The sequence below is a fragment of the Perognathus longimembris genome, chromosome 3 (assembly GCF_023159225.1).
Source record: "Perognathus longimembris pacificus isolate PPM17 chromosome 3, ASM2315922v1, whole genome shotgun sequence".
Taxonomy (NCBI): Eukaryota; Metazoa; Chordata; class Mammalia; order Rodentia; family Heteromyidae; genus Perognathus; species Perognathus longimembris.
The window spans coordinates 5,895,734-5,923,475 of NC_063163.1; the positions used below are offsets into that span (position 1 = coordinate 5,895,734).

General features: G+C 44.7%; 2 protein-coding genes across 3 annotated transcripts; both read left to right on the forward strand.

Moving 5' to 3' along the window:
* The first annotated feature begins 236 nt into the window (after nucleotides 1–236).
* Poglut2 (protein O-glucosyltransferase 2) lies at nucleotides 237–14,341 on the forward strand. The gene is made up of 10 exons (XM_048341115.1): nucleotides 237–448; nucleotides 2,841–3,046; nucleotides 3,610–3,815; nucleotides 4,216–4,293; nucleotides 5,720–5,892; nucleotides 6,014–6,251; nucleotides 7,932–8,141; nucleotides 9,085–9,174; nucleotides 11,727–11,834; nucleotides 14,093–14,341. Exons 1-10 carry the CDS (start codon nucleotides 276–278, stop codon nucleotides 14,108–14,110), a joined length of 1,500 nt encoding a protein of 499 aa, XP_048197072.1. The 5' UTR covers nucleotides 237–275; the 3' UTR covers nucleotides 14,111–14,341.
* Nucleotides 14,342–18,863: 4,522 nt separating this feature from the next.
* Tex30 (testis expressed 30) lies at nucleotides 18,864–26,335 on the forward strand. Of its 2 annotated transcripts, none has more exons than XM_048341116.1 (6): nucleotides 18,864–18,915; nucleotides 22,479–22,549; nucleotides 23,227–23,457; nucleotides 24,614–24,665; nucleotides 25,079–25,284; nucleotides 25,870–26,335. In XM_048341116.1, the coding sequence occupies exons 2-6, from the start codon at nucleotides 22,535–22,537 to the stop codon at nucleotides 26,041–26,043; spliced, it is 678 nt and encodes a 225-aa protein (XP_048197073.1). In that variant the 5' UTR covers nucleotides 18,864–18,915; nucleotides 22,479–22,534; the 3' UTR covers nucleotides 26,044–26,335. The 2 variants fall into 2 exon arrangements, with proteins under 2 accessions (XP_048197073.1, XP_048197074.1); XM_048341117.1 differs by lacking the exon at nucleotides 18,864–18,915 and adding an exon at nucleotides 19,914–19,932.
* The last annotated feature ends 1,407 nt before the right edge of the window (nucleotides 26,336–27,742 follow it).

The window sequence follows — 27,742 nt, forward strand, 5'->3', positions numbered from 1 at the left end:
CTGCCCCCAAAGGATGCTCCCGGGGCGGCGGTGACCCACGTTCCTCCATCCTTGCGCGGAAGCCCGGCTAGCCTCGCCTTTCCCCACGCGCGCCGCGTCCCCGCGGGGAGGTGTGGGGGGGGGGGGGAGAACCTGCCACGCGCCCATCCGTCCGTCCATCCATCCATCCATCCATCCACCCTCGGGCGGGGCGGTCGCCGGGGACCGTGGGGTGGGGTGGGGAGGGGGTGGCGCGCGCCGAGCCCGGCACCCCGCCCCCCCGATCGCCGGTGTCCATGTGGAGCCCTCTGCTGCTCTGCTGCTCGCTTCTCGGGGCCGTGCCCGCCGCCGCGCTCGCCCAACAGCTGAGCCCGGAGAACAGCGCCATATGGGGGCCCGGGCTGAAAGCCGAGGTCGTCCTGCCCGCCCGCTATTTCTACATTCAGGCCGTGGATGCATCTGGAAACCGGTGCGTAACCGTCCTCGACTTTCCATCCGCTCCAACCCCACCCCCAGTTCCTGGACCTCCGTTTTCACCCTGCCAGGGGCCCTTGGAGTGTGGTTGCGCACCCAGCTGGGGGGGGGGGGGGGCGGCTGGTTTCCTGTCTGGGAGCACAGGCTCGGGAGGTGCAATGTGTTCCACCACATTACGGGGGCGATGCCGTGCCACCCTATGGCGGCAAGCTGAGCGCCTCGCCATCCCCGGGGGTGGTTGTGGTCGAGAGCAGAGCCAGGGCTCCAGGTAGGCAGTGGTAAGGGATTTAAACCCGGTTGTTCAGGGGCTTGCGCACAATTTCTCCTGTGCGGGCCTCGGTTTTTGGGGCGGGGGGGGGGAACAGATCTGTCAGTAGGCAAAGCGTGTCTGGAAGTTCTGGAAGAAGAGTGAAGGACCCATTCAAGCTAATTCAATGTGTATGTTTGATTTAAAAAAAAAAAAGCTCAGGGGGCTGGAATTCATGCGGTAGCACGGTGCTCGCCTTGCATGCATGAAGCCCTGGGTTCGATTCCTCAGCACCACATATATAGAAAAAGCCAGAAGTGGTGCTGTGGCTCAAGTGGTAGAGTGCTAGCCTTGATAGTGGTCAGATCCTGAGTTCAAATCCTAGACCAGCGCATGCATGAACACACACACACTTTAATCTTTATAATTCACAACTTCTGTCATGATGATGTTCATTGTTTGTGGATGCTGACTGTATATGTTTTACAGGCACAAAAGACAAACAAAAAAACCTTGGGAATTCAATGTTGTCCAAAGCAAAGAGAGGAAAGGTTGCAACTTTTGTGATTTGGCTATGAATAGTATGAGTAGAAAACATAAATGCCATTTTAATAGCAGGAGTATTCACTTCAGAAAACTGATGACACTAGTACAATTCGCCACCTTCTTTGATTTTTTTGCGTGCGGCTGAGCACAATTTAGGATCGTGATACTTTTTAAAGCATCACTGAGGGGCTGGGGATATGGCCTAGTGGCAAGAGTGCTTGCCTCATATACATGAGGCCCTGGGTTCAATTCCTCAGCACCACATATATAGAAAATGGCCAGAAGTGGCGCTGTGGCTCAAGTGGCAGAGTGCTAGCCTTGAGCAAAAGGAAGCCAGGGACAGTGCTCAGGCCCTGAGTCCAAACCCTAAGACTGGCCAAAAAAAAAAAACAAATAAAGAGTCACTGAGAACAATTTTTAAAAGTAAGGTCCTCCCTGGTTGGGGCTGGAGATATAGCCTAGTGGCAAGAGTTCCTGCCTGGGATACACAAGGCCCTAGGTTCGATTCCCCAGCACCACATATACAGAAAACGGCCAGAAGCGGCGCTGTGGCTCAAGTGGCAGAGTGCTAGCCTTGAGCGGGAAGAAGCCAGGGACAGTGCTCAGGCCCTAAGTCCAAGGCCCAGGACTGGCCAAAAAAAATAAATAAATAAAAAGTAAGGTCCTCCCTGGAAAAAATTACGTTAACTGAAGTAAGTCAGGCTCGGAGAAACTGTGTCTGTTTTCTCTCATATATGGAAGTTAGATCTAACTTATAAATAGATGTGAAAATATACACGGGATTCTATACATGCATATAAAGTATAGTATACTTGGGGGAGGGGCATTCTCATGGTTTAACTCTTCTGAACAACCGAATGTAGTCTAACGAAATAAATACCAGAAAGCTGAAGCCTGCTTGCTTGCTTGCTTGTTTGTTTGTTTTGTGGGAGTAAGGCAGGGGAGGGGAAAAGAGAGACGGACAAATGGTAGGTAAGTGAAGTGATATTCAAGTGCAGATATGAATATGCAACTGGGCGACTTGAGGGGGTAGGTGGGATTGGGAGAGGGGAGGGAGGACTGCGGGAGGGGTGACATTGATCAGGATGCTGTTGTAGTTAACACTTTGTATGTTGACTTGAAACTTACAACTACTTAAAGATTACCAGAAAAAAAGGCTACTTGCCTGATACATTGTCCAAAAAGCAATGTACTCTTTACCTAACTTATATAATTGTAACCCCTCTGTACATCACCTTTATAATAATAATAAAACATTAAGGTAATAAAAAAGATACAAGGTCCTCTTTTAGGGTTCCATTTGATCACAAACTTCCAAGTAGGAGTGACATGAATAAATAGACTGATAGGAATATTTTTACATGTGGAATACCTAGATGTTCTGTGCTTACCTTGATTAGGAGTCATATCTCATGTGTCATATCCTGTTAGATGAATATATTTTCCCTTAGTGGAGCTATTGTTTAACCTTTTTTCAGCCTGGACCCACCCTATTTATTCTTGAAAACATAGAAAGAAGCAATAGGCATATGTTAGAACATAATCACTATGCATTTATTCCGCCTAATAACCTTTCCTTTCATTGCTTCCCCAGGTTTACATCTTCTCCAGGTGAAAAGGTGTTCCAAGTTAAAATCTCAGCCCCTGAGGAGCAGTTCACTAGAGTTGGAGTCCAGGTTTTAGACCGGAAGGATGGGTCTTTCATAGTAAGATACAGAATGTATGCAAGCTACAAAAATCTGAAGATAGAAGTAAAATACCAAGGTCACCATGTGGCCAGATCTCCATATATTTTAAGAGGTACTTTGGAATGTAATTTTGTAACAGTCGTGTTGGAATACAATAATATCTGTCCTTCCATCAGTAAAAACAATTTAGTGTATTATTTAGTCAATGAAAGAAGAAAAGTAGATGTTACTTAATTGAAAGTAAAATTGCAAGTCTACTTATATGTGAAAATATCACAGGACTATCTTGTAAAGTTTACCTTGATAAGTTTAGAGGGCCTGCTTACTTGTAAAACCCTGTATATCTCTTTTATAAGATATTTTCAAGCCAGGCACCAGTGGCTCATGCCTGAAATCCTGGCTACTCAGGAGGCTGAGGTCTGAGGATTGTGGTTCAAAGCCATCTTAGACAGAAAAGAGACTGTTAACCACTCAAAAAAAAAAATGCTGCAAATGGAGCTGTGGCTCAAGTGGCAGAGCACTAGCCTTGAACAAAAAGAGCTCAAGGCAGCACCCAGATCCTGAGTTCAAGCCCACCTAACTAGGCAGAATTCAGGCAGAGCATGATTTGGATAGTTGTTACATGTTTCAAATGCTGAGTAGAATTTTCACTTGTACTTTTGTGTATCTAAATAGGGCCAGTTTATCATGAGAATTGTGACTGTCCTTTGGAAGATAGTGCAACCTGGCTAAAGGAGATGAACTGCCCAGAAACCATTACTCAGATTCAGAAAGATCTAGCACATTTCCCTACTGTCGATCCAGAAAAGATTGCCGCAGAAATCCCAACAAGATTTGGACAGAGGCAGAGTCTGTGTCACTACACCTTGAAAGACAACAAGGTACATTGTTTGGTTCAGGTTTGCTTGTTTTCCTGACTCTGGTTTGTTTTCTTTTTTTTTTTTTTTTGGCCAGTCCTGGGCCTTGGACTCAGGTCCTGAGCACTGTCCCTGGCTTCTTCCCGCTCAAGGCTAGCACTCTGCCACTTGAGCCACAGTGCCACTTCTGGCCGTTTTCTGTATATGTGGTGCTGGGGAATCGAACCTAGGGCCTCGTGTATCCGAGGCAGGCACTCTTGCCACTAGGCTATATCCCCAGCCCTGGTTTGTTTTCTTTTAACCGTAACTAGATAAATAGTTTTATGAAGCATGGTCTTAATGGGAATCATTGTGACCAGGATTTCTTCGGGGAAGTTTGCCAAGACTTTCAGACTGACCTACCAAACGTTAACTTCTCTTTCAGGTTTATATCAAGACTCATGGTGAGCATGTAGGGTTTAGAATTTTCATGGATGCCATCCTGCTTTCTTTGACTAGAAAGGTGAGACTATATGTCGCATATATTTCCTGTAAGTATATATAGGCAGTGCGAATCCTGGTATTACAGTGTAACTTTTCAAAACCAAACGAATAACATGAGAAAGGGCCTGCTACTCTGGAGATCTTATTATAACAATATTCTGAACTTCCATGTCATATATGAGAGCTACTTGGATTCTTTTCCAAGGGCTGCTGTAACAAAATGGTACGAACTGAGTATCTTAAAACAATGAATTTATTCTCTCACTGTTCTGGAAGCCAGACCAGAAGCCCCAAACCAAAGAATGTCAAGGCCATTTTCCTTCTTTCTGAGGCTCTGGTCCTATCTGTCCCGTCTCCCCCACTCTGACTTGCTGGTTCTTCCAAGCTTCAGGGGCTGGCTTCCCAAACCTGGAGTGGCCTAGTTTTCCACTACCACTTGAGTCTTTGAAGATGCTGATATTTAAGAACAAAGCATATCTTTCTTGAAGAAACATCTCACCCCTACGAAACCATGACTTGTGGCAAAGAGAAAAATGCCTTATAGTAACATTACTTTGGTACCAAACCTACTTTGAGTCCAGTGAAGGCCTGCCTTATACCAAACTGTTCTTGGTGTTAGGTGTTATAATTGAGTGCCAATAGAATAGTTAACAGCATTAAAGTGGTCAGAATAAAAATGATAGCATTTACCAGTTGTATGTTTGTTATCTATCATAATATTTATTTATCAGATAAATTCTGGACAGCTTAATTGAATAACTCATGCAAGAAATGTGAAAATGATAGTTCCTTTCCTCCCAAGTTTGCAAAGCATTTACAATCACTTAATTCTGAAGCAATGTATATAGAGAAGATAGGATACATCCTTTAGGTTCAGACAGTGGAACAGCAGCAAATACTCCTCATTTGTTGATGTCAATGCAAAGAGAGGACTGCCCATTTCTGAAGGTGCTTCTTAGACTGTTCTCCCCTGGAGTGGGGGAGGGTGTATACAAACATCCATCCATATATAAAATAATTATGTATGATATTACATGCTATATAATATATGATTGACATACTACTATATTAATATAGTGATATAGGTTGTTCAGCTTCCAGAGTTCAGATCCTTTTCCTACCACTTATCAGCAGAAGGAAGGAAGCGTCTGGCTCATTTACAATAAAGCACGGCTGAGTGCTGTAATTGCCAGTGATTTTCTTTCTCTCTTTGATCATGTATTAGTACAGAAACGACCTTTGCATCTCAGCCTTGTAAGTCTGTTGGGCCAATGTGCACATCACAGAAAGGAAATACAGAATGCTTTTACTGGGGTAATTATCATGGTCTGAAGCTTGTAAGGTTGGCCTCTCATTCCATGCAATCGGTGACTTAATAGATAATTAAAAGGTGGCATGCAGTGTAAGAGCTTTGAGTAATACGTTCTTTCTCTTCTTTTCCCTAGGTGAAGATGCCGGATGTAGAGTTTTTTGTTAATCTGGGGGACTGGCCTTTGGAAAGGAAGAAATCTGATTCAAACATCCATCCAATCTTCTCCTGGTGTGGCTCCACGGATTCCAAGGACATTGTCATGCCCACCTACGACCTGACCGACTCTGTTCTCGAAACCATGGGCCGGTGAGAGAAGAGTCAGGGTTGACCCCCAGCCTTGCTTTGCTCTCTTTGGTGAGTTCTCCTCCATCTGCCTCGGTGACTTGGTGGTTTGGGAGGAAGACGTGTTGCGTTTTCTGTCTTCTAGTGTGAGTCTGGATATGATGTCTGTGCAAGCCAACACAGGGCCGCCCTGGGAAAGGAAGAACTCTACAGCTGTCTGGAGGGGACGAGACAGCCGCAAAGAGAGACTGGAATTGGTGAAACTCAGCAGAAAGCACCCAGAGCTCATCGACGCCGCCTTCACCAACTTCTTCTTCTTTAAACACGACGAGAGCCTATACGGTCCCATTGTGAAGCACATCTCGTTTTTCGACTTCTTCAAGGTGGGACACTAATCCTCAGGTCATCCTTCCTGCTTTTCCAGTGTACAGTGATATGGGAATTTTAGGCCGAAGTATGTCGGTGACAGAGGGGTGGCCAGGCCAGCCCAAACCATAGTGAGCACCCTGGCACGGAGCTGCTGAGAACCCGTTCCCACTCCCCCCCCCCCAAGCTTTCCCTTAAGATAAGTGCAGGTCAGCGCACGTTCTTTTTCTGTGAATGAATGCAGGTGGGTCATTTCACAGACGCTTCGCAGAAGACACACTGCACCCCAGGCAGGAAAGTGGAAGCCAGGCGGCCCTGCTCAGGCCTTGTGGTGGGCAGTGACTTGAAGCCCAGCTGGACGGCCAGCCTGGGAATTCTGAGGGTGAAGGATGGCTCTCATCTCGAGTGTGGGTTGCTCCTGTTTCTCACATGTAAATTTTTTTTTTTGACGGCTCCCTTTTTCAAGCAGTGCACGCCGCTCTGTGTTTCACACCACTGATGATTTTTGTTTTGTTTTGTTTTGTTTTGTTTTTGCCAGTGCTGGGGCTTGAACTCAGGGCCTGAGTACTGTCCTTGGCTTCTTTTTGCTCAAGGCTAGCACTCTGCCACTTGAGCCACAGCACCACTTCAGGCTTCATGTATACAAGGTGAGCACTTTTAGCGCTAGGCCATATTCCCAGCCCCTACCGATGTTTTTTGAAAGTCCTCTAAAATGTTCTATGAAAAAAAAATTTTTTCTTCTTTTTTTTTTTTTGCCAGTCCTGAGGCTTAGACTCAGGGCCTGAGCACTGTCCCTGGCTTCTTTTTGCTCAAGTCTAGCACTCTGCCACCTGAGCCACAGCGCCACCTCTGGCCATTTTCTGTATATATGGTGCTGGGGAATTGAACCCAGGGCCTCATGTATACGAGGCGAGCACTCTTGCCGCTAGGCCATACCCCCAGCCCTATGAAAAAATTTTATTCAGAGCTGTTCTTGTTCCAGAGTTTATTAAGTTCCTCCCAGCACATGTGCCCATGTGATATTTAATAGATATGATTAACATGAAACAGAATGTACCATCATGAGGAATGCATGCGTAATTACTAAAGAAGTGGAGGGGCTGGGGCGTGGTTGAAATGATAGAACAATTGTCTAGTGAGTACAAGGCCTTGAATTCAAACCCTACTGTGGCTAAGCAAAGAAGAAGATAAAGATAAAGAAGATGACAAAGAATGATGATTATTAGAGGTATTACAAAGTCACAGATAAATCTCCCTTCTTGTGTAGTGGGTCAACCATTTTATGACTTTATCAGCTACTTGAACATGAGATTTATTGTTCTATTTATGAAATTTAGAAGCACATCGGAAATAAGCACCAGCTCTAGGTCAGCCTGGTACCCACCAGTACTGACTAAATGGCAAAGGCAGGGGGCTGGGAATGTGGCTTAGCAGCAGAGTACTTGCCTAGCATGCATGAAGCCCTGGGTTCGATTCCTCAGTACCACATAAACAGAAAAAACTGGAAGCAGGGGGCTATGGCTCCAGTGGTAGAGTGCTAGCCTTGAGCAAAAGAAGTTTAGGGACAGTGCCCAGGGCCCTGAGTTCAAGTCCCAGGACTGGCAAACAAATTAATATGGCAAAGCTAGTTGGAATGGATGTGGGGAATGGGAAATGGAATTTAACAAAGGTTCCTTTCCTCTACTGTCATCATACAGCACAAGTATCAAATAAACGTCGATGGCACTGTGGCGGCCTATCGCCTGCCCTATCTGCTGGTAGGTGACAGCGTTGTGCTGAAGCAGGACTCCATCTACTACGAGCACTTTTACAATGAGCTGCAGCCCTGGAAACACTACATTCCAGTGAAAAACAACCTGAGCGATCTGCTGGAAAAACTCCAGTGGGCAAAAGATCATGATGCAGAGGTAAAGTTAGTCTCTTGAAAGTTAGTCACTCGAGCATGCGCACTAGCGACGCAGCCATGTTGGACATGTCTAACAGAAGGGTGTTAAGGTGCTCAGCTACAGCTTTTACCTGTGCATGGGAAGCTGCTAGCTCCCAGAGAGTGCAACAACTCCCTTCAAGACAAACACAGCCTGCATCTTGTATTAGCTGTCCATTTATCATATGAAACAAAAGCTAAGCTCTGGCGGGCTGGGAGTGTGGCTTGGTGGTAGAGCGCTTGCCTGGCATGCATGAAGCCCTGGGTTCGATTCCTCAGCACCACATATATAGAAAAAGCCGGAAGTGGTGCTGTGGTTCAAGTGGTTAGAGTGTTAGCCTTGAGCAAAACAAACTCAGAGACAGTGCTCAGACCCTGAGTTCAAGCCCCAAGACTGCCCCCCCCCCAAAAAAAATAAAAGCTAAACTCTGGCCTTGGCCATAGCTTTCTCTGTCAGTAGAGTTGTTCTGAAAGGTAAGTGTTGCCTCTGCTAGCAGTGTGACTAAGCAAGAGCACGAGGCCCTGATTCAAGTCCCACTACTGACACACAAGAAAAGGAGGGAGGGAGAAAAAGAAGAGAGCAGGAGAGAGGGAAGGAGAGAAAGAAAGGAGGAAGGGAGGAAAACTGGGAAGCCAGTACATTAATAGGGCATCCTATTTTGTTTACTTTGTAGCACCGTTGTTCCTTTGTGTGCTGGGTGTCTTCTCTCCCCTAGGGTGTGCAATATGACTACTCAGACTTCCCAGTCTTCCAAACCACTCTATGAACAAACATACTCTGTTCAGTGTTCCTTTCCCCACATAAGTTGACCATCAAGTGTTCCTGCCTTTGCTCATCCCATGGGTGTATACGCTAAAGATATGTTTGTGTCTCTCAACCCTAGGAGAAAATATGTTCCATGAAAGGATTTTCTTTTCCCCCGTAGGCAAAGAAGATAGCAAAAGCCGGACAAGAATTTGCAAGAAATAATCTCATGGGAGATGACATATTTTGCTATTATTTCAAGCTTTTCCAGGTTTGCATTTTCTAAGAAAATAATCTTACAACTTAAAATTGGATACCCACACCTATATAGTATGTATTATATGTAAAATTGTATATACATATTCTAAATTGTATAAAAGATATTTTGATTAATATAAATATGTAGCTGATTGCACATATATGTAAAATTGAAATATACATACCTTTTAACATTTTCTAAATGTGGATTAACATAAAGCATGTAGAGACACATGAACCTCTTTAGATGAAAAATCAAATAAATACTAAGTAACAGGTAGCTGAAAACCAAAGATTTAACTGATAGAGAATGTTGCAACATCCAGTAAAAGGTTTTCTTTATTTTGTTTGTTTGTTGTGCCAGTGCTAAGGCTTGAACTCCAGGCTTTGAGCTCTCGCTTAGCTTTTTCACTGGAGACAGGTGCCCTATCATTTGAGCCATACCTTGACCTCTGGCTTTTTGCTTCTTAATTGGAGATAAGAGCCTCGTAGATGTATGCGGCCAGGCTGGCCTCAAACTGGCTTCAGAGCTCATCGTCCTAAGTAGCTGGGATTACAGGCACGAGCCCTACTACACCTGACTGTAGTGACAAGTATATTAGTATTACAACCATGTGAGATGGGATTAGCAGGTTGGCCTCTGACCCCGTGGACTCCCATTTGCCCTTCATGTTACATTGCTGCTGCCTTACGCTTTCTTTATTTAAACAATACGAGATGAGCCCAGCCAGTTGCTCACACCTGCAGTCCTACCCAAGAAGCTGAGATCTGCGGGTCACAGTTCAAAGCTAGCCCAGGTAGGAAAGTCCACGAGACTCTTATCTCCAGTTCACCATCAAAAAGCTGGAAGTAGAGCCTGGCTCAAGTAACTGTAAAGGCACTAGCTTTGAGCAAAAACAGCTCAGGGATAGCCCTCAGGCCCAAGGTTCAAGCCACAGTACTGGCAAATAGGTGTGCTTGCGTCTCTTACTATCACCTCAATTGAGCCCTTACTGCTTTTGAAAATTATTTTCATGAACCCATGCATTTAGAAATTGTAAGCAAGGCATATATGATACTTTAAGAGGTTTTATTTTTTTTAAGGTGCTACACCATGGGCTGGGGATATGGCCTAGTGGCAAGAGTGCTTGCCTCCCATACATGAAGCCCTGGGTTCAATTCCCCAGCACCACATATACAGAAAATGGCCAGAAGTGGCGCCGTGGCTCAAGTGGCAGAGTGCTAGCCTTGAGCAAAAAAAAAGAAGCCAGGGACAGTGCTCAGGCCCTGAGTCCAAGCCCCAGGACTGGCAAAATAATAATAATAATAATAATAATAATAGTACAGAAACACGATTGAGCTTGCTTTCTCAGAATTTCAGATACCGAGCCCCATGTTATGGGGCTCAGCTACAGAACAAAGCTGGTGTTTCTGGCCTGCAATGACGCCTCCTGTTCTTTTACCATCCCCGGGAGATGAGCTGCCGAGGGTGATCTGTGTAAAATGAATGAGTGAACCAGGGGAAATCACGGTCTGAATTCCTAGAAGACCCACTGAGCAGTGTTCCTTCCCGAGTGCTTAGCACAGTGCGCAATCCCAGTGTAAGAGCATCACCAGGGAAGAGGGCAACTGAGGCTTCTGCCCGCCACATGGGCACAAGGCAGAAATCGCTCTGTCCTCGGATTCTCCCTCTAGGGGAAGATCATGGGCAGCGTTATTTTCACTGTCAGGCAGAGGTGGTGAAAACACAGAAAAGCAGTCATGCAAATTTGGGGCGGAATCGTGAGGGAAATAGTCAGTGTGATGCTGGTTCTCTGATTGGAGAAGGCCAAAGAAAATGACAGGCCAGTAAGAATTGCTGTTGGGGCTGGGAATATGGCCTAGTGGTAAAGTCCTCGTCTCATATACATGAAGCCCTGGGTTCGATTCCTCAGCACCACATATATAGAAAATGGCCAGAAGTGGCGCTGTGGCTCAAGTCGCCAAGTGGTAGCCTTGAGCAAAAAGAAGCCAGGGACGGTGCTCAGGCCCTGAGTTCGAGCCCCACGACTGGCTAAAAAAAAAAAATAAGAATGGCTGTTCTGTGTTATTTATTTAAAGGCTGACCTGGGGGCTGGGGATATGGCCTAGTGGCAAGAGTGCTTGCCTCGGGAAGGCCGACCTGTCCACAGACTCGGCAGCAGTAGCAGCACACAGCACAGCAGCCCTCCATACGTTGGCCCGTCTGCACTCTGTCCAGCAGTGGTGCGGACTCATACTCCCAGGAAACAGGTGGCATCTGGCCAAGTACAGCCACAAGGCTACCTAAGGGAGGGCATGCATTCAGGACTTAAAAGTTACACGAATAAATATGTCGTGCAGCCAAATCATAGGCCCAAAGCACCTCCAGAAATTCCCGCGATGAGAGAGCCAGGTATATATCCATCCCACTTTCCATTCAGATAGCGTTCACAGGATCCACGGGGCCCAGACGCTCTGAGTTACACGAACCTGGGAATTCTAAATTTTGGCATGTCTCATTTGATGAATGTGCTTGGGTAAGGAATGCTTCTTTTTTTTTTTTTTTTTTGCACTGTTGCGTCATAGGAGTATGCCAACCGACAAGTGAGCGAGCCCCAGATCCGGGAGGGTATGAAGAGGGTAGAACCACAGGTGGAGGACGACCTCTTTCCTTGCACCTGTCACAGGACAAAGGTAACAGAACTCAGCTGCTGGCCAGTGTCCGTGTAAGAATGAAGGTGGAGTGAATATCAGTAATTAGGCAACAAAGGGTTGAGTTCCTCCTGACACCTCCTTTTTATTCATGCTTTGTTATTTTTTTCTTATTTATTGTCATACTGATGTACAGAGAGGTTACAGTTTCATATGTTAGGCATTGGATACATTTCTTGTACTGTTTGTTACCTCCTCCCTCATTCCCCCCTCCCCTTTTCCCTCTCCCCCCATTAGTTGATTTACACCTAACAGTTTTGCAAGTATTGCTTTTGTAGTCGTTTGTCTTTTTACCCTGTGTCTCTCGATTTTGGTATTCCCTTTCGCTTTCCTAGTTCTAATACCAGTATATACGGTTTACAATGTACTCAGATAAGATACAGTGATTAGGCTAGTCACAGCAGAGGATCACAAGAGCCCAATATATACCCTTATGAACACATAAGATGATGCTAAGTGAAATGAACTCCATGTTATGGAAACGACTGTTATATCGCTGTTGTAATTACTTTCAACATGCCATGTGACACCGTAGCTTCTATTGTTGATGATCCTCTTGTATCCCCTTCCTGTGCAGCTCAGTTCTTAAGAAGGCAAACTAGCTCCCTGGCAAAGCTAAGGGAAGCCTCTTAGAATGTGAGAGTTCAGATCACATAGCTCTGAAAAGATGTTGGCAATCTGAAAAGGATTTTCACGGGAATTATCCATTGCCCTCATCTTCCCATGAGATAAATCAGCTGTGAATATTCTTGTTACTCAACTTACTCATTTTAATGTAACCTCAATATTAGGACGTGATGACTGTTTATAAAAATCAAATGGAGGGCTGGGGATATGGCCTAGTGTCAAGAGTGCCTGCCTCATATACATGAGGCCTTGGGTTCGATTCCCCAGCACCACATATACAGAAAATGGCCAGAAGTGGCGCTGTGGCTCAAGTGGCAGAGTGCTAGCCTTGAGCAAAAAGAAGCCAGGGGCACTGCTCAGGCCCTGAGTCCAAACCCCAGGACTGGCCAAAAATAAATAAATAAAACTAGAAGGGCTTGGAATCTGTTTCTTGAATAGTGTAAAGGTAATACGTTAATGTTAGGAAGATAGGGGCTGGGAATATGACCTAGTGGTAAAGTGCTCACCACGTATACATGAAGCCCTGGGTTCGATTCCTCAGCACCACATACATAGAAAAAAAAAAATCAAATGGACACCTGAACTTGTGAAGCGAGAAAGGGGCCTGGAGGTCATGAAGTTATTCTCTTTATGGTTAGCAAAACTGAGTCCGAAGAAGAATTTAGCTCAGAAATCACCTACCTGGATGATAGCAAAGCTAAGCCCAGTTTCTCATGATCAGATTGTGTGTATGCTTATATGCAGAGATATGATATACAGGGAGAGTAGGAATGTACTGTTTGAGATTAGTGTAAGCAATGTCATCGTGTTCTGAATGAAGAAACTTAAAATTGTGGGAAGGCAAGATTTAAAAATCATTATATTTTGCCTGGCAAGGATATTCAAAAAGAATAAACTGATGTAACTAAAACAAGTCATTTGAGTTCCTGATGGCTAATTATTTCTGGATTTAGCATACTAGTTAAGATTCCGGTAGCTTGGAATTAACCTGGTAGTAATATTTATGCCATGATGGTCATCAGCACACGATATAAATCAGAATTTGTGTTGCTTTATTTGTATCTTTGTCTTTTTTTTTCCAGTCCTGAGGCTTGAACTCAAGGCCTGAGCACTGTCCCTGGCTTCTTATTGCTCAAGGCTAGCACTCTACCACTTGAGCCACAGGGCCACTTCCGGTTTTTTCTATATATGCGGTGCTGAGGAATCGAACCCAGGGCTTCATATATACGAGGGAAGCACTCTACCCACTAGGCCCCATTCCCAGCCTTTGTCTTTTTTTTTTTTTTCTTGAGAACTGATTTACCACCGAGTCACTGGTCAGTAGTGCATCATCAGTGTTAACAATCAAATCATTTCTTACTCTTTGTCTACTCCAGTCGTAACACAAGGGCCTATGGTAACCCAAACCCGTGGATGCTTGGGTGAGGGGTGGGGGTCCCCATGTGAACCCCTGTTCTGATCCTCCAGAAGCAGTTCTGGGCTCTAAAACCATCTAGCCTTTTTATTCCTTCATTTTTGTGGGGGGGCGGGAAATAACTCATTGTCTAATACAAGTTTTCTTTAATTATATGAAACGTCTTACTAGTTTTAAATATTTTGTTTCTCAATTACAGACCAAAGATGAACTCTGAAGTGCAAAGTACCTTCCACTCAAATAATGGTGCTCCGAAGACGTTTAACTTTTTGCAAAGAAGAGTATTTTTTTAAGCCTGAATTCCATAGACGATATAACAACTGCTGTGTGCATTATCAAGGTGTTTCTACTTATAAAGTATTCGCATGTCTATCTTTTACAGCATTTTAAAAAATGTTTTATAATAAAAACCACCTTGATTTTTAAAGACTTATGTCGTGCTAATTATTAGCAGTCCTTAGACCTTGGAGAAGAAAGGGAAAAGTCGGAGTCTGGCTCCCACAGCTGGCTGACCACCTGCCCTGAATTAATGTACAAGACTGAAGAGCCAAACTTTGTCCCCTGAAAGCTGTTATTGTGGATGCTTATTCACTCTGGCCACACCTCTTTCTAAGCCTCATCCTAGGCCTGCCTTCCTGTGGGCAAAGTTCCTCCCATAGGGAAGCCCCCAAATGAGTAGGGCCAGTCCTTTCTATCAATGCCTGTTTCTGTTTCTTTTTCTTCTTCTTTTTTGCCAGTCCTGTGGCTTGAACTCAGGGCCAGGGCACTGTCCCTGATCTGTTGCTCAAGGCTAGCACTGTACCACTTGAGCCACAGCACTTCTTGTGGCTTTTACTGTTTATATGGTACTAAGGAATCAAACCCAGGCCTTCATGCATGCTAGGCAAGCTTTACTCTACCACTAGGCCACATTCCCAGCCCTTGCTTGTTTCTTTTTGCTGTTCTTTTTTCCCTTGGCCTGGAAGCTGACCCAGACTTGGCAGACCTCTGGTCTAGCTCCAGTGCTTAGCTCAGGAATCTGAGCACAGTTCCTCACTAAATCTTCCTGCTATCTCTTGGTGTCCACGGAACTATGTAGCAATGACCTGTAGATTCTCTCCCGCTCCCCCATATTTTCAGCAACTTGATTGAGGATACCAAGCTTTGCTTCTGAAAATGTGGCTTCTCTCTATCTCCAGACTGAATTCCTGTATAACACGCCTTTTCCTCTACCTCTTCCTCTTCTCCTCCTCCTCTTTCTCTTCCTCTTGTGTAGTGCCACCAACAAGGCTTGAACTCAGGGCCTTATACATACTAGACTGGTGCTCTCTACCACTGGACTCAACCCTCCAGTCCAGGATCGTTTTCTTTTAAGTCTCTCACTTCAGGAGGAGAAGGAAGAGGAGCAAAACATACGGATGTGAAATAAGGAGGCTGGGTCTAAATTCCAGGCCCTGCTCTCACAACTATCCTGGTGCCTGGCGGGGGGGGGGGGGGTGGGGGGGGGGTAGGGGGGCTTTCGCCCAGCTCAGAAAAGCCTCGAGGTCAGACAGATCTCATGAGCCGCTGGTGCAGTAGCTTTTGATAGCACAGAGAATTTCTGCTGTTCTCGTAGCTGATCTTTGAAATTTTTGTTTATTTGCGTGTGTACTTTGCTGAAGATCAAAATCTTCAGTAGGAAGAGCACACCACTGGTGGGTCTGACACTCTAGATGGAGATCCTAGCTCCAGCTCATGTTTATTTGCTCTTAACTACTTTCTATATTTGTTATTATTTTGGTTCGAAATTTTTAAAATAGTATTGCTAGCTAGCTAATGTGTTTAAAAGGACTAGAGATTTATGTATGTTCCTTGCGAAACCATGTAAAATGATTTGATCTGATCAGGTGTTTGCTGTTATTTTTTTTTTCCTATTTGAAAAGAGCAACAGTGTCTCTTTCTTACTTTTTTAATAACTGGAATTGTTTTCCACCCTTAATTGCCCTGGCTATAAGTTGTGCCACAAATAGAATGGCTGTGACGATAGAAGACATTTTTATCTTCTTTTGGAATTCCATGGTAACGGTAGAATTCTCCAGAGACAAAGAACTATATACAATGCATCTAAATAGAAAACTGTATGAAGAAGTTGGCTCACCTATTTCTGGAGGGTTAGCCAATCCAAAGTTCTGTAGTTAAATCCAAAGGCTCAGAGACTCAGGAAGAACCAGGCTTGTAGTTCAAGCCTAAAGGCTATCTCCAGGTAGAATGCCTTTCTGTTCAGGTCTGGTTTCGGGTGCTATGAAGCCCTTCAACTGGTTAAACAAAGCTTACCCATGTTAGAGAGGGCAATCTGCTCCACTTTCACGACTTCAATGTGCATTTCACCAAAAAAAAATACTCTCATAGAAACATCCAGAATAATGTTTGAATATACACCCTGGCCAAGCCACAGTGACATAACCAAAGTTGCTCACCACAAATAGAAATTCATTCAATAAGTATTGGTTGAAGATCTTCTATGTGTCAGATGCTGTCCAGCAAACGACTGGTATCTCTAGTGGGGGAAAAGAGTGGAAACAAGTAAAACATAAACAAGGTAATTACAGATTATAACAAGAGGACGATGGCAGCGACTACTGCCATGAGAGGATGATGAGAGGTTACTGCTTTTTCTCTTTCAAGATGTTTGCTATAGTTTATGATTAAAAGCACTATTAAAATATTAAATTCTCGGGCTGGGGATATGGCCTAGTGGCAAGAGTGCCTGCCTCGGATACACGAGGCCCTGGGTTCGATTCCCCAGCACCACATATACAGAAAATGGCCAGAAGCGGCGCTGTGGCTCAAGTGGCAGAGTGCTAGCCTTGAGCGGGAAGAAGCCAGGGACAGTGCTCAGGCCCTGAGTCCAAGGCCCAGGACTGGCCAAAAAAAAATATATATATATTAAATTCTCCTAATACTAGTTTATTAATAAAGATTCTCAGCAGGAAAGGCTCACATTCTATTGATGCTTTTGCGGTTTGTTGAAATGTCCTATTTCCTTACACTGTGCACTAATGCACAATGAACTCCATCAATATCATTCTAATTGCGAAACAAAAGTCCATGGCCATTATACAGTATGACTTTAATACAGGCCTGTGTTCACTGTGACAATTATTTGGGGATATTTCAGACTACAACACACAAGCAAACTCTTCCCCACCACCTGGCTTTGTAGAGCTCAGAAGCTAAGAATAAGTTTTAATGTTTTCAGTGTTTTAAAAAGTCAAAATATTTCATTACATACAAACATATGAAGTTCAGACTTTAGTTCATTAAAAAAAGCTGCTTATATTAGCTTCCTTTTGCTGCCATTAAAAAAAAAAACGCTGACTTTGTATTCTAAAACAACACACGTGGCTTTTGGAACCGTTTTGGAGGTCAGTGTCTGCAATCAGTTTCTTTGCATTAATGACTGGGTACTGACCCAGCCAGTTCCTTCTGGGGACAATGTTTTTCCCAGCCTCTTGGCTTCCGATCCTACTACATTCCTTGCATTTCTGGGCTTGAGGACTTTCCTCCATCTTTCAAGCTAGCAGCTTAGTACCTTCAAAACTCTACGTCTTACCTCACCTCTGCCTCTTGTACTGATGTATCCATACCATGCATACTGTCCACGCGGCCATCACATGGTAAGTGGATACCTACACAAAACTATTGAGTAAATGGCTGGAGGAGCTTGTTTACCTGGATGAACTGGGAACAGAAGAGAACGTGGGAAAGAATCATCCACCCATGACATACCTGTCCAGGGGTTATTCCCTACATAGGCGATTCAGCACACACGCACAGAGGCAAACACCTTATCTATCTTCATAAGACACACACACAGGCAAACACCTTATCTATCTTCATGAGACACACACACATACACAGAGGCAAACACCTTATCTACATGAGACACAAACATACACACACAGAGGCAAACACATTATCTTCATGAGACAACACACACACGCAACCACCTTATCTACATGAGACACACAAGCACACACACACGCAACCACCTTATCTATCTTCATGAGACACACACGCACACACACAGAGGCAACCATCTTATCTATCTTCATGAGACACACACATAGGCAAACACCTTATCTTCATGAGACACACACACAGAGGCAACCACCTTATCTATCTTCATGAGACACACACATAGGCAAACACCTTATCTTCATGAGACACACACACAGAGGCAACCATCTTATCTATCTTCATGAGACACACACATAGGCAAACACCTTATCTTCATGATACACACACATACACACACAAATACTTTATCTTCATGAGACACACACACACACAGAGGCAACCACCTTATCTATCCTCATGACACACACACACACACACACACAACCACCTTATCTACAAGAGACAGTTCACTATTCCAGGAGGAAACGCATGCACAGTGGAGACCAGAAGTGTGGGGAGATGATGGCCCCTGAGCCCGAGTGATGTGTGTGTGTGTGTGTGTGTGTGTGTGTGCGCGTGCGCGTGCGCCTGCTCCACCAGATCCCTCAGCTGTGGAGCCCCAGGCCGGTGCAGTGCCCCCCGAAGGAAGACCTCCCCGGAAGGGTGGCCGGCCCGGGGTTGGAAGCAAGACTCCTCCCTTCGGGTGCTCCCCGTCCGTGTGCCCCTTACTCAGGCAGACGCGGGAACGCGCGGGCTGGGCGGTAGGCGCGTGCCCGTGCGCGCCCTTCCTTTCCCCTGGCCCCGCCCCACCCCCCGCGCGCGCGCCGGCGGCGGAAGCTGAGCTGGCGGCGGTTGGTGGGAAAACTCCCACTCCCGGCGTGCCCCGCGGCGCGGCGCCGGAGCCGGGGGGAGGGGGCGGGGCCTGGCGCGCGCCGGCGCAGAAAGTGCCCGCGCTGACGGCGGGGAGCAGCGCGGAGCGGCGCGGCGCGGCGGTCGCTTCGAGCGCGCTCGTCGACTCCCCCCCCGCCCCCTCCATCCCCTCCGGGAGGAGACGGAACCCGCGGACGGGTTTGGTGGCCGGCGGCCGCTTCTTCGCCTTGCCGGGTAGGCGCGGCGGCCTCGGGGCGGGGCGGGGCGGGGGAGCGCGGCCGTGCCCGGCGCGCGCGCGCGCGGGGGGCTCGCGGGGGGCGCTCCTCAGCGGCGGTGGGCCGTGCCGGGCGGCGGTGGGCGGACACGGAGCGGCGGCGGCGGCCCGAGGCGCGGTCGGTGCGGCCGTGGGGTGGGGGGGCGCGAGGCCCGGCGCGGCGGCGGGGCCCGGGAGCGGGGCGGGGGGGGGCGGTGGGAGGAACCCGCGTGGAACCCGCGGGCCGCGGAGGTGGCGCCCGGAATCCCGACCACCCGTCGCCCCGGGTGGGGTGGGGGGGGGATGGGAGGGGAGGCGAGTCCCGGTCCTCAGGCCCCGGGCTCGGCACGCGCGCGGACCGCGGTGTGCTTCTTAACCCCAAGCCCCCCACCTTCCCCCCCCCCCTGAGCGGCTCGTGGAGCCCGGGGCGGAAGATGGGGGTGGGGGTGGGGGGGGTCGCGCGTCCCCGAGACCGAGGAGTCAGCTGTCGGGGAGGGGCGGGGGGGGGGCGCGGAGGGAAGGTCCGCCCCGTCGGGCCGCCCGCCCCGTCGATGATCAATAGCCACCCACCGGGGCTCCCCGTGGACGACCGCTGACCGCTAACCAGGCGCCCAATGGAGGATCGATTACCACTAATGGGGCGCCCCGTCGTGGTCATTTCGCCCTAAATAGGACACGCCTATCGATTACCACTTTAAATCGGGGGGGACCCTCTTCCACGATCGATTCATCGCCCCGTGCCCCCCTGCCGCGCCCGCCCCCCACTCCTCTCCCCCTGCACCTGAGGCGGGGTTGGGGGGGGGGAGCGCTCCATTCCCGGCCTTCTTGGGTACACCAGCCAGCCGAGATGAAAACCTTCTCCGTTGCCCAGCGGGGTGCTTTGTGGGGGTGGGGGGGGGTGAGTGTCTCCCGGGACAGACAGTTTGAGTGTGCCCCGTGAAGTGGGCGAGGACACGTTGTGAAGAACGAGTTGTTGATCACAGCCTGGAGGAAGGAGAGTTTAAAAGACCGCCACCCGGACGAACGGAACCCCGGGGAAGCAAGAACGTTCTGATTTAAGACAGTGATTGAAACCTGAAATCTCAGCGGCCTTGGCGTTAAGGGGCCTTGCTTGTGTGTGTGTGTGCGTGCGTGTGTGTGTGTGTGCGTGCAGGCAGGTGCTGGGGCTTGAACCCAGGCCTGGCCGGGCACTTGTCGCTTAGCTTTAGGGACACGACCCCCACTTGGCGCTCTTTGCTCGTTATTTGGGGCCAAGAGTCACCTAGACCGAGCCCTGGCGGCTCACTCCTGTAATCGTAGTAGCATCCTAGCTACCGAGGAGGCCGAGATCAGAGAATAGCGGTTTGAAGCCAGTCTGGGCAGGAAAAGCCCGAGACACGTAGCTTCTTCAATTTAACCCCCCAAAGCGGAAGCGGAGCTGTTGGCTTAAGGGGTTTTGCGCGCTGGTCACGAACACAAAACCTCGGGGATAACACCCCAGGCCCAGAGTTTAAGCCCCAGTATCTGCAGTTTTAAAAGTCGTTGGCTATGTGGCTTCCAGATGTCTCCTGAATCGAATTACAGGCATGAGCCACCAGAGCTCAACTAGTAAAGGGAGTTTTAAAGACCATCACACAGGGATAGAGTTTTGAGGGAAACCGGAGGATGCAATAAAATGATGAACTCTAGAAACCAGCTGTCTTAGCATACATTCACATAATTCTAAACCTGCTGGAAGGGATGCTATGAAACAAGTCTGCATAAAACAATATTTTTCAAAATGCACACAACTTAAGAGTCACTGCACATCTTTGCAATAGGGAGTGAGGGTAGCGGTGGCCTGGAGTGGGGAGGCTTGAATAAAAGTAAATTAGGTGAAATCTGTATAAAAAGCAGTTATTTTAGATCTCTCACTATTTCCCTCTTGGGTGACTGTCTTTCCTACTCTTAAAAGACTGGCGTTCATCGAGAAAGTAATGGAGAAGATTTTTAACTGATGGATGCAAGGCATAGTAAATTATGTTGTACATTGTGGGAAAGAGACAGAAGCCTGTATTGCTTCATTCCCTTTTGTTAACTTCCAAACTTGTGCAACCAGCCAGACTAATACTTTCCAGGCTTAAATAGAATTGAGAATTGTTGGTGAAAGAGGGTCAAGTAAGGATGCACAGTTGGTCATAGCAATTGCTCCTGGAAAAGAATTGGATTCCTGAGAGAAGAGTTTGAAAAGACATTATTTAACACTTTTAAAAGTTTGTGTTAGCTGAGTGCTAATGGCTCATGCCTGTGATCCTAGTAGCTATTCAGGGAGCTGAGATCTGAGGATCTCAATTCCAAGCCAGCCTGGGCAGGAAAGACCCGGAGAAACTCTGTCTCCCCTTAATCATGGAAAAAGCCAGAAGTGTTACTGTAGCTTAAGTGGTAGAGTGCTAGCCTTGAGAAAAAGAGCTTAGGGACAGTTCCCAGGCCCAGAGTTCAAGGCCCAGGACCAGCCTCACCCACCCACCCAAAATGTGGAAGGTACATATATTACCTACCTAAAAATCAAATCTATTTTTAAGAAGTTATGAACAAAGCTTGACAAAGCAGTTCTTCTCTTAGGGCCTGTGAAAGTAATGTTAAGTACAGTATTGCCTGGATGGATAAATGAATTAGTAATATTTTGGGATAATATTGGGGGAGAGAGGTTTTGAGTGAGTGACCAAAGTGGAATGTCTTTTTCTCTACATGGTTAGTATATTTTGAAATTTGAACCATTTATTGTTGCCAGTTAGTGAATAGGTGAATTTCAGTGGGGCAAATGAATGAATAGTGGAGTTTGTGACATTGATAACCTGAAAAGTAAAAGCTCTCATAATGTAAAGGAGTATCACCTAACAGTCTCAGTACTCTAATGGGTTACATTTTGTGCACACTGTCCTTAGGTCACCTGTGGCTTGTTATGGGTGGACCAAACTACTCCAGCCATTTGGGGGTGGGGGGGGGTGACTTCAAATGTAGTAAATGTTAAAGGACTTAGAGGAACTTGCCTTCTTACTCAGGAGTGGTACATCGAAACTCCTGCCTATATTCTATGAGTAAAAGCACCTCTCATAGCCAGGACCCAAAGTCAGTAGGATGAAGATGCAGGCAGTGCCTCGAGGGAGGCACTTCAGAGTCACATGCCATTACAGGAAAGAATAAAGGCAATAATAATAATAAAGGGGAAAATAAATAGCAATGCCAAGAAATTAAGCGGAAACTGGTTGAGATTGGAGATGCTCACGAAAATGTGTTCTTGTAATTTATTTTGCCAAGATACAGCATCCTACTTTGAGCTATTTTAAGGCTTTTATGTCATATCTGTCCTATCTTATATAACATTTGCCAACCCAACACCTGCCCTATAATAAGCACACATAGAAGCCTTTGGAATAATATTTGGTTGATATACATATAAAGACATCAATTTTAGGCAACTAGTTCTATTGTGTTTATTTCAACTACTTAATTTGGTTTTATTCATAGATTTTGTGTCATATCCATGTCTGACAACTCACCTTTTACAACACAATCTTCTTTTCAGGGAGATGTCCTTTGCTTCCCAGATGTAATGCACCTTAAATTTACTCAAGAGTGAAAATGAATCATACAGAGGTAATATTTTCAGTTATTCTTTATCTTTGAGTTAGTGGGGTTTTGGGGGGGTTTTTTGTAATGACTTTAGAGTGATTACTTTCATTTGGACTATAAGAAGATATAGTCATATTTAAGTATTCATATTTAAGCATGGTGATTTCCGGGCCTGGCGCCAGTGGCTCATGCCTTGTAATCCTAGCTACTCAGATGGCTGAGATCTGAGGATCATTGTTGGAAGCCAACTTGAGCAGAAGAGTCCATGAGATTCTTATCTATAATTAATCACCAGAAAGCTGGAGGTGGGCTGTGGTAGACTGGTAAGAGTGCTAGTCGTGAACAGAAAAGCGCAGAGACAGTGCACAGGCCCTGAGTTCAAGCTCCAGGACACACACAAAAAAAACAAAAGTACTCTGGAACAGACTGATGAATTCTAGCAATATGACCTGAGCAAGTAAGTTATTTAACTTGCTGTACCTTATCTATAAAATCAGCATCATAGTAGTAATTGAATCATAGAATTATAAAGGCTTAAGGATTCAAAAACCTATAAATTGCTTATAGTATCTAACGCAGAAACCTCTTAAGTTCAATTATTATCAATGTTTTTTATTTGGAAGCCATAACTTAAATCATGAAGCTCACAGGAAAACACTCAGACAAGGAAGATTTAATGCTTGTATTCTCTTTAATTTCAGGTTAAATTGAAAATACCTTTTGGAAATAAATCACTGGATGCTGTTTGCTTGGTACCTAACAAAAGCTTAGCATATGGAGTAATTCTTACACATGGAGCGTCAGGAGATATGAATCTTCCTCATTTGATGTCACTGGCATCTCATCTTGCAACTCATGGATTTTTTTGCCTGAGATTTACCTGTAAAGGCCTTAATATTGTACATAGAATTAAAGCATATAAAGCCGTTTTGGTAAGAAAGTTTCTTTATTTTTACTTACAACAAGATTCTTTTTAAAACTCTTTATAATAAATGACTGTCCTTAGAAACTCAATAGTACCTGAAGTGAAGGCTGTTTCATGGTCAGATTTCTCTCTTCTGTCATCAATTCATAGAGATGAATTCTCATATCATAAATGTTTCTCCTGACATCGCTCAGGAAACTCCTAGGACAAAGAGATGAAGACTGGAGATAAAGAGTCTGCTTTGAACTGCAGTCCTGAGATCTCAGCCTCCTGAGTAGCTAGGATTACAGGTGTGAGCCACCAGCACCTGCCTGAAATTTATTTTATTATAAATTATGTAACTGCTAATTTTTTAAAATAAAATTTCATATAGATTAGAAGTTTTTAGTTGCCTTCTTTTAAAACTTGTTCCTTAAACATAGGGCAGTGCTCACCGGGTGCCAGTGGTTCATGCCTCTAATCCTAGCTAATCCAGAGGCTGAGATCAGAGGATTGGTGTTTGAAGCCAGAGTAGGAGGGGAAGTTCATGAGACTTATCACCAATTAACCACAAAAAGCTGGAAATGAACTGTAGGTCAAGTGGTAGAGTGCTAGCTAGTCTTGAGCAAACGAGTTGAGTTCAAGTCTTAGTAGCAGTGTGTGTGTGTGCGCGTGCGTGTGCTCAAATGTTTTTATAAAGATAATTTATTTTTCATTCCTGTAGCTTTAACTTAACTGATCCCAAGCTTCTTTTGCTCAAGGTTAGTACTCTACCGCTTGAGCCACAGCTCTATTTCTGGCTTTTTGTGAGTGGTTTGTTGGCAATAAAGTGTCTCATGGAATTCTTTCCCAGGCTGCTGCAAACTGCAATCCTCAGATCTCAGCCCCCTAAGTAGCTAGGATTACAGGCTTGAGCTACCAGCACCCAGCTAAATCTTTTTCCCCCCCTCACATTTGCTAACACCTACTACCCAACATGTGATCAAATAGTAAATTATCAGAAGAGGGACCACTCTACCTTCTTCAAGAAGAATTCTTTAAGATTTTTATGGTTATTTTTATGTAAATTTTCATACCTGTTAGTAATGGAAAGAAACAGCTTTGCAGTAGAATGTGTTTTAAAAGAAAATTAATGTTTTGTATTTGTTTTTGTATTTTGGTGTTGTTTTGGTTGATTTACCTAGAATTACCTAAAGACCTCAGGAGAATACAAACTTGCAGGTGTTTTCCTGGGAGGTAAGTTTCAATGCTTTTGAATACTTGTTAACCACCCCTTTTTAATATTAAAACTGGCAACAGGAAGTTAAGTTAAATACTTTTGTTTTGGTAAGTAACCTCCTTGAAGTTAAGATACTTTATATGCTTAAAACAAATTTAAATCTTACATAAATATGTATTGTAACTTGAAGACCACTTTTTTATTTCTGTCCTTGAATGATTCTCTTGCAAGTGGAGAGTCTATGAATTATTTCAGAAAAACTGCTTTTTTCAAAACTTTATGCTGTTTGTAACTTTTCATAATATAATTATTTTTTCCAGTGAGCAAATATGAATAGCAGTAAATAGACTCATAATTTTGCCACACGATTGCTGCTGCTTTTTTGTGTCTGTTGCTATTTCAAACTGAACTTAATTGTAATTGATTTTAGGTCGTTCTATGGGCTCAAGAGCAGCTGCCTCTGTAATGTGTCATATTGAGCCAGAAGATGGTAATGATTTTGTTAGAGGCCTCATTTGTATTTCTTACCCACTGCACCATCCAAAGCAGCAGCAAAAGCTCAGAGATGAAGATCTCTTTCGTTTAAAAGATCCTGTACTTTTTGTGTCAGGCTCAGCAGATGAAATGTGTGAAAAGGTAAGGTGAATTAGAACTCGGTTTTGTAGGAATGAGTCAGAGATACAGGAGCAGGATTAGCTGAAGCATTTAGTCTCAGAAAAAAGGCTAATTTGCCTAATGCTAGTTTCATGCCTTTGGAAAAGAAAGTTGGTAAGTGCATTCTTCAGGAAATGGTTTTGACCTTAGAATGTACATTTGGTTTGTGACTTCAGTATGTAGGCAGACTTACAAGATTAACCTTTAAGAAAGGGTTGGCAATATTTACTTATTACTGAGTGTTATCCCAGTGCTAATTTCCAGAGCTTATAATTTTCTTGGGAAAAATAGTGTTTTGGGAGGGAAAAATTGACAAGCTCAAGTTTCCTTAAGTTTTTATCCCTGATAATCAGTGCTCAGCCTCTTCGGGGGTATAATGATGTCTGAGGGAAGGGAGCTGCCACTTCCGTGAAGAGTTTTGTGCATTCTGTTGCTAGCAAGTTGTCTGTGGAGTAGTTATTTAATGAGTACTTGGTGAGTGGATGCCAGTCTAGGTGGGGGAGGTTCGAGAATTCTTTATGAAAACAGTAGAGCATTAGTCTAGGATCCTTTTCTTTTTCTCTTTAGAATTTGTTGGAGAAAGTGGCACAGAAAATGAAAGCTCCCAATAAAATCCACTGGATTGAGAAGGCAAACCATTCCATGGCGGTGAAAGGACGGTCAACAAATGATGTTTTCAGAGAAATAAATACACAGATTTTGTTTTGGATCCAAGAAATCACTGGAATGGACAGGAAATAATTGTCCTTAGCTAAAAGCTGTGTTATTTTGAGTACAGATATTGTTCTTTATCAAAGAACAGTATACCTCTCAGCATTATGGTGAGACATATTTCAGACTATTGTTGTTCAATGTTGCCCTATTTTTGAAACACATTTTAATTGTGAAATATCCTTTACAAAATGTCTTTTGAAAGCACTGTTATAGTTGTATGAAGATGATGTACAATATTGAAGGTGGTCTAAATATAATTTATTTTCTTTAGTATAGTTAAGTTTTGGAAAAAAAATTAAACATTTGAATTTTGTTACAATGGTGTTTTTGTCTTGCTGAAATGGAACAGAGGAAGTACTCAGTTTTGAGTTTGTCATCTTTTAAAAAAGAAAAATGCCAGTTGCTGGTGGTTCATGCCTGTAATCCTACCTACTCAAGAGGCTGAGATCTGAGGATTACAGTTTGAAGCCACCTTGGGCAGGGAAGTCTACAAGATTCACCAAAAAGACAAGTGGCGCTGTGGCTCAAGTGGTAGAGTTCTAGCCTTGAGCACAAAAGCTCAGGGACAGTGCCCAGGCCCTAAGTTCAAGCCCCAGGACTGGCACAAAAAATAGAGAAAGAACTCAGTAATGTAGCGTAGTGTTAGAGTAATTGATAGAACATGCTCAACTCCAAGCTTTTATTCTTAGCACTTCAAAGAAGAAGAAAAAAGAAAACTTACTTTTCTACATTAAATATAGCCAGAGAATGGTAAAACATATACAGTTCTCCATGTTGTCTTTTTATAAATCTCTAGGAAAAGGAGTAGGGGTCCATCTTAAAAATAGGACCCAACACTATTTTCAATACGAAACTATTCTCATTCAAGCAGTGTTTACTGAATGCTTGATAGAAATCCAGCTTTATCTGGTTAGCAGATTTTAGTAAGCATTTGTGCTAGGGCGAGTCAATGAGTAGGAGTAGTCCATTCCAGTTGAAAGGGAGGAGAATTAAAAAGTGGAAAAATGGTAAGACTAATGTGCACTTTGCTTACGTAGGATTAGAAGAGCTTAATTTTGTCGTGGGAAAATCAGATATCTCCTGGATTGGACTTTGTATTAGATTTTTTTTGTATTTCTGTATTTTCCATAAAGTGCACAAAATGAGATTGACATTAAATTTATGGTAAGGAATGGTTTTTCTTTTTGAGTGCAGTACTGGGGGGGCGGGGGGATGAACTCAGGTTGGCACAATACCATTGAGTCAACCACAGTGGCCTTTTTTTGTTTTTTAAGTTTTTGTGTCAGTCCTGGGGTTTCGAACTCATGGCCTGTATGCTGTCCCTGAGCTTTTCTACTCAAGCTAGCTTAGCTCTCTACCACTTGAGCCACACCTCCACTTCCAGCTTTTTGGTAGTTAATTGGAGCTAAGAGTCTCAAGGACTTTTCTGCCCAGCCTGGCTTTGAACCAATCCTCAAATCTCAGTCTCTTGAGTAGCTAGTATTACAGGTGTGATCACCAGTGCCCACCAAGACATAATTAAAAAAAAAATGCACACCTTAGTTACATAAAAATTTAAAACAACTGAAGACCCCGAACTATAAATGGAAAACATATCCAGAGCTATCAAAAAGTATAATCATAAACCAATGGGACTAATATGAATAGAAGCAAAATAAAATGGAAAATAAAAGGTCTGGCATAATGCAACTCAGAATGTACTACACATGCTAGGTGCTGGTGGCTT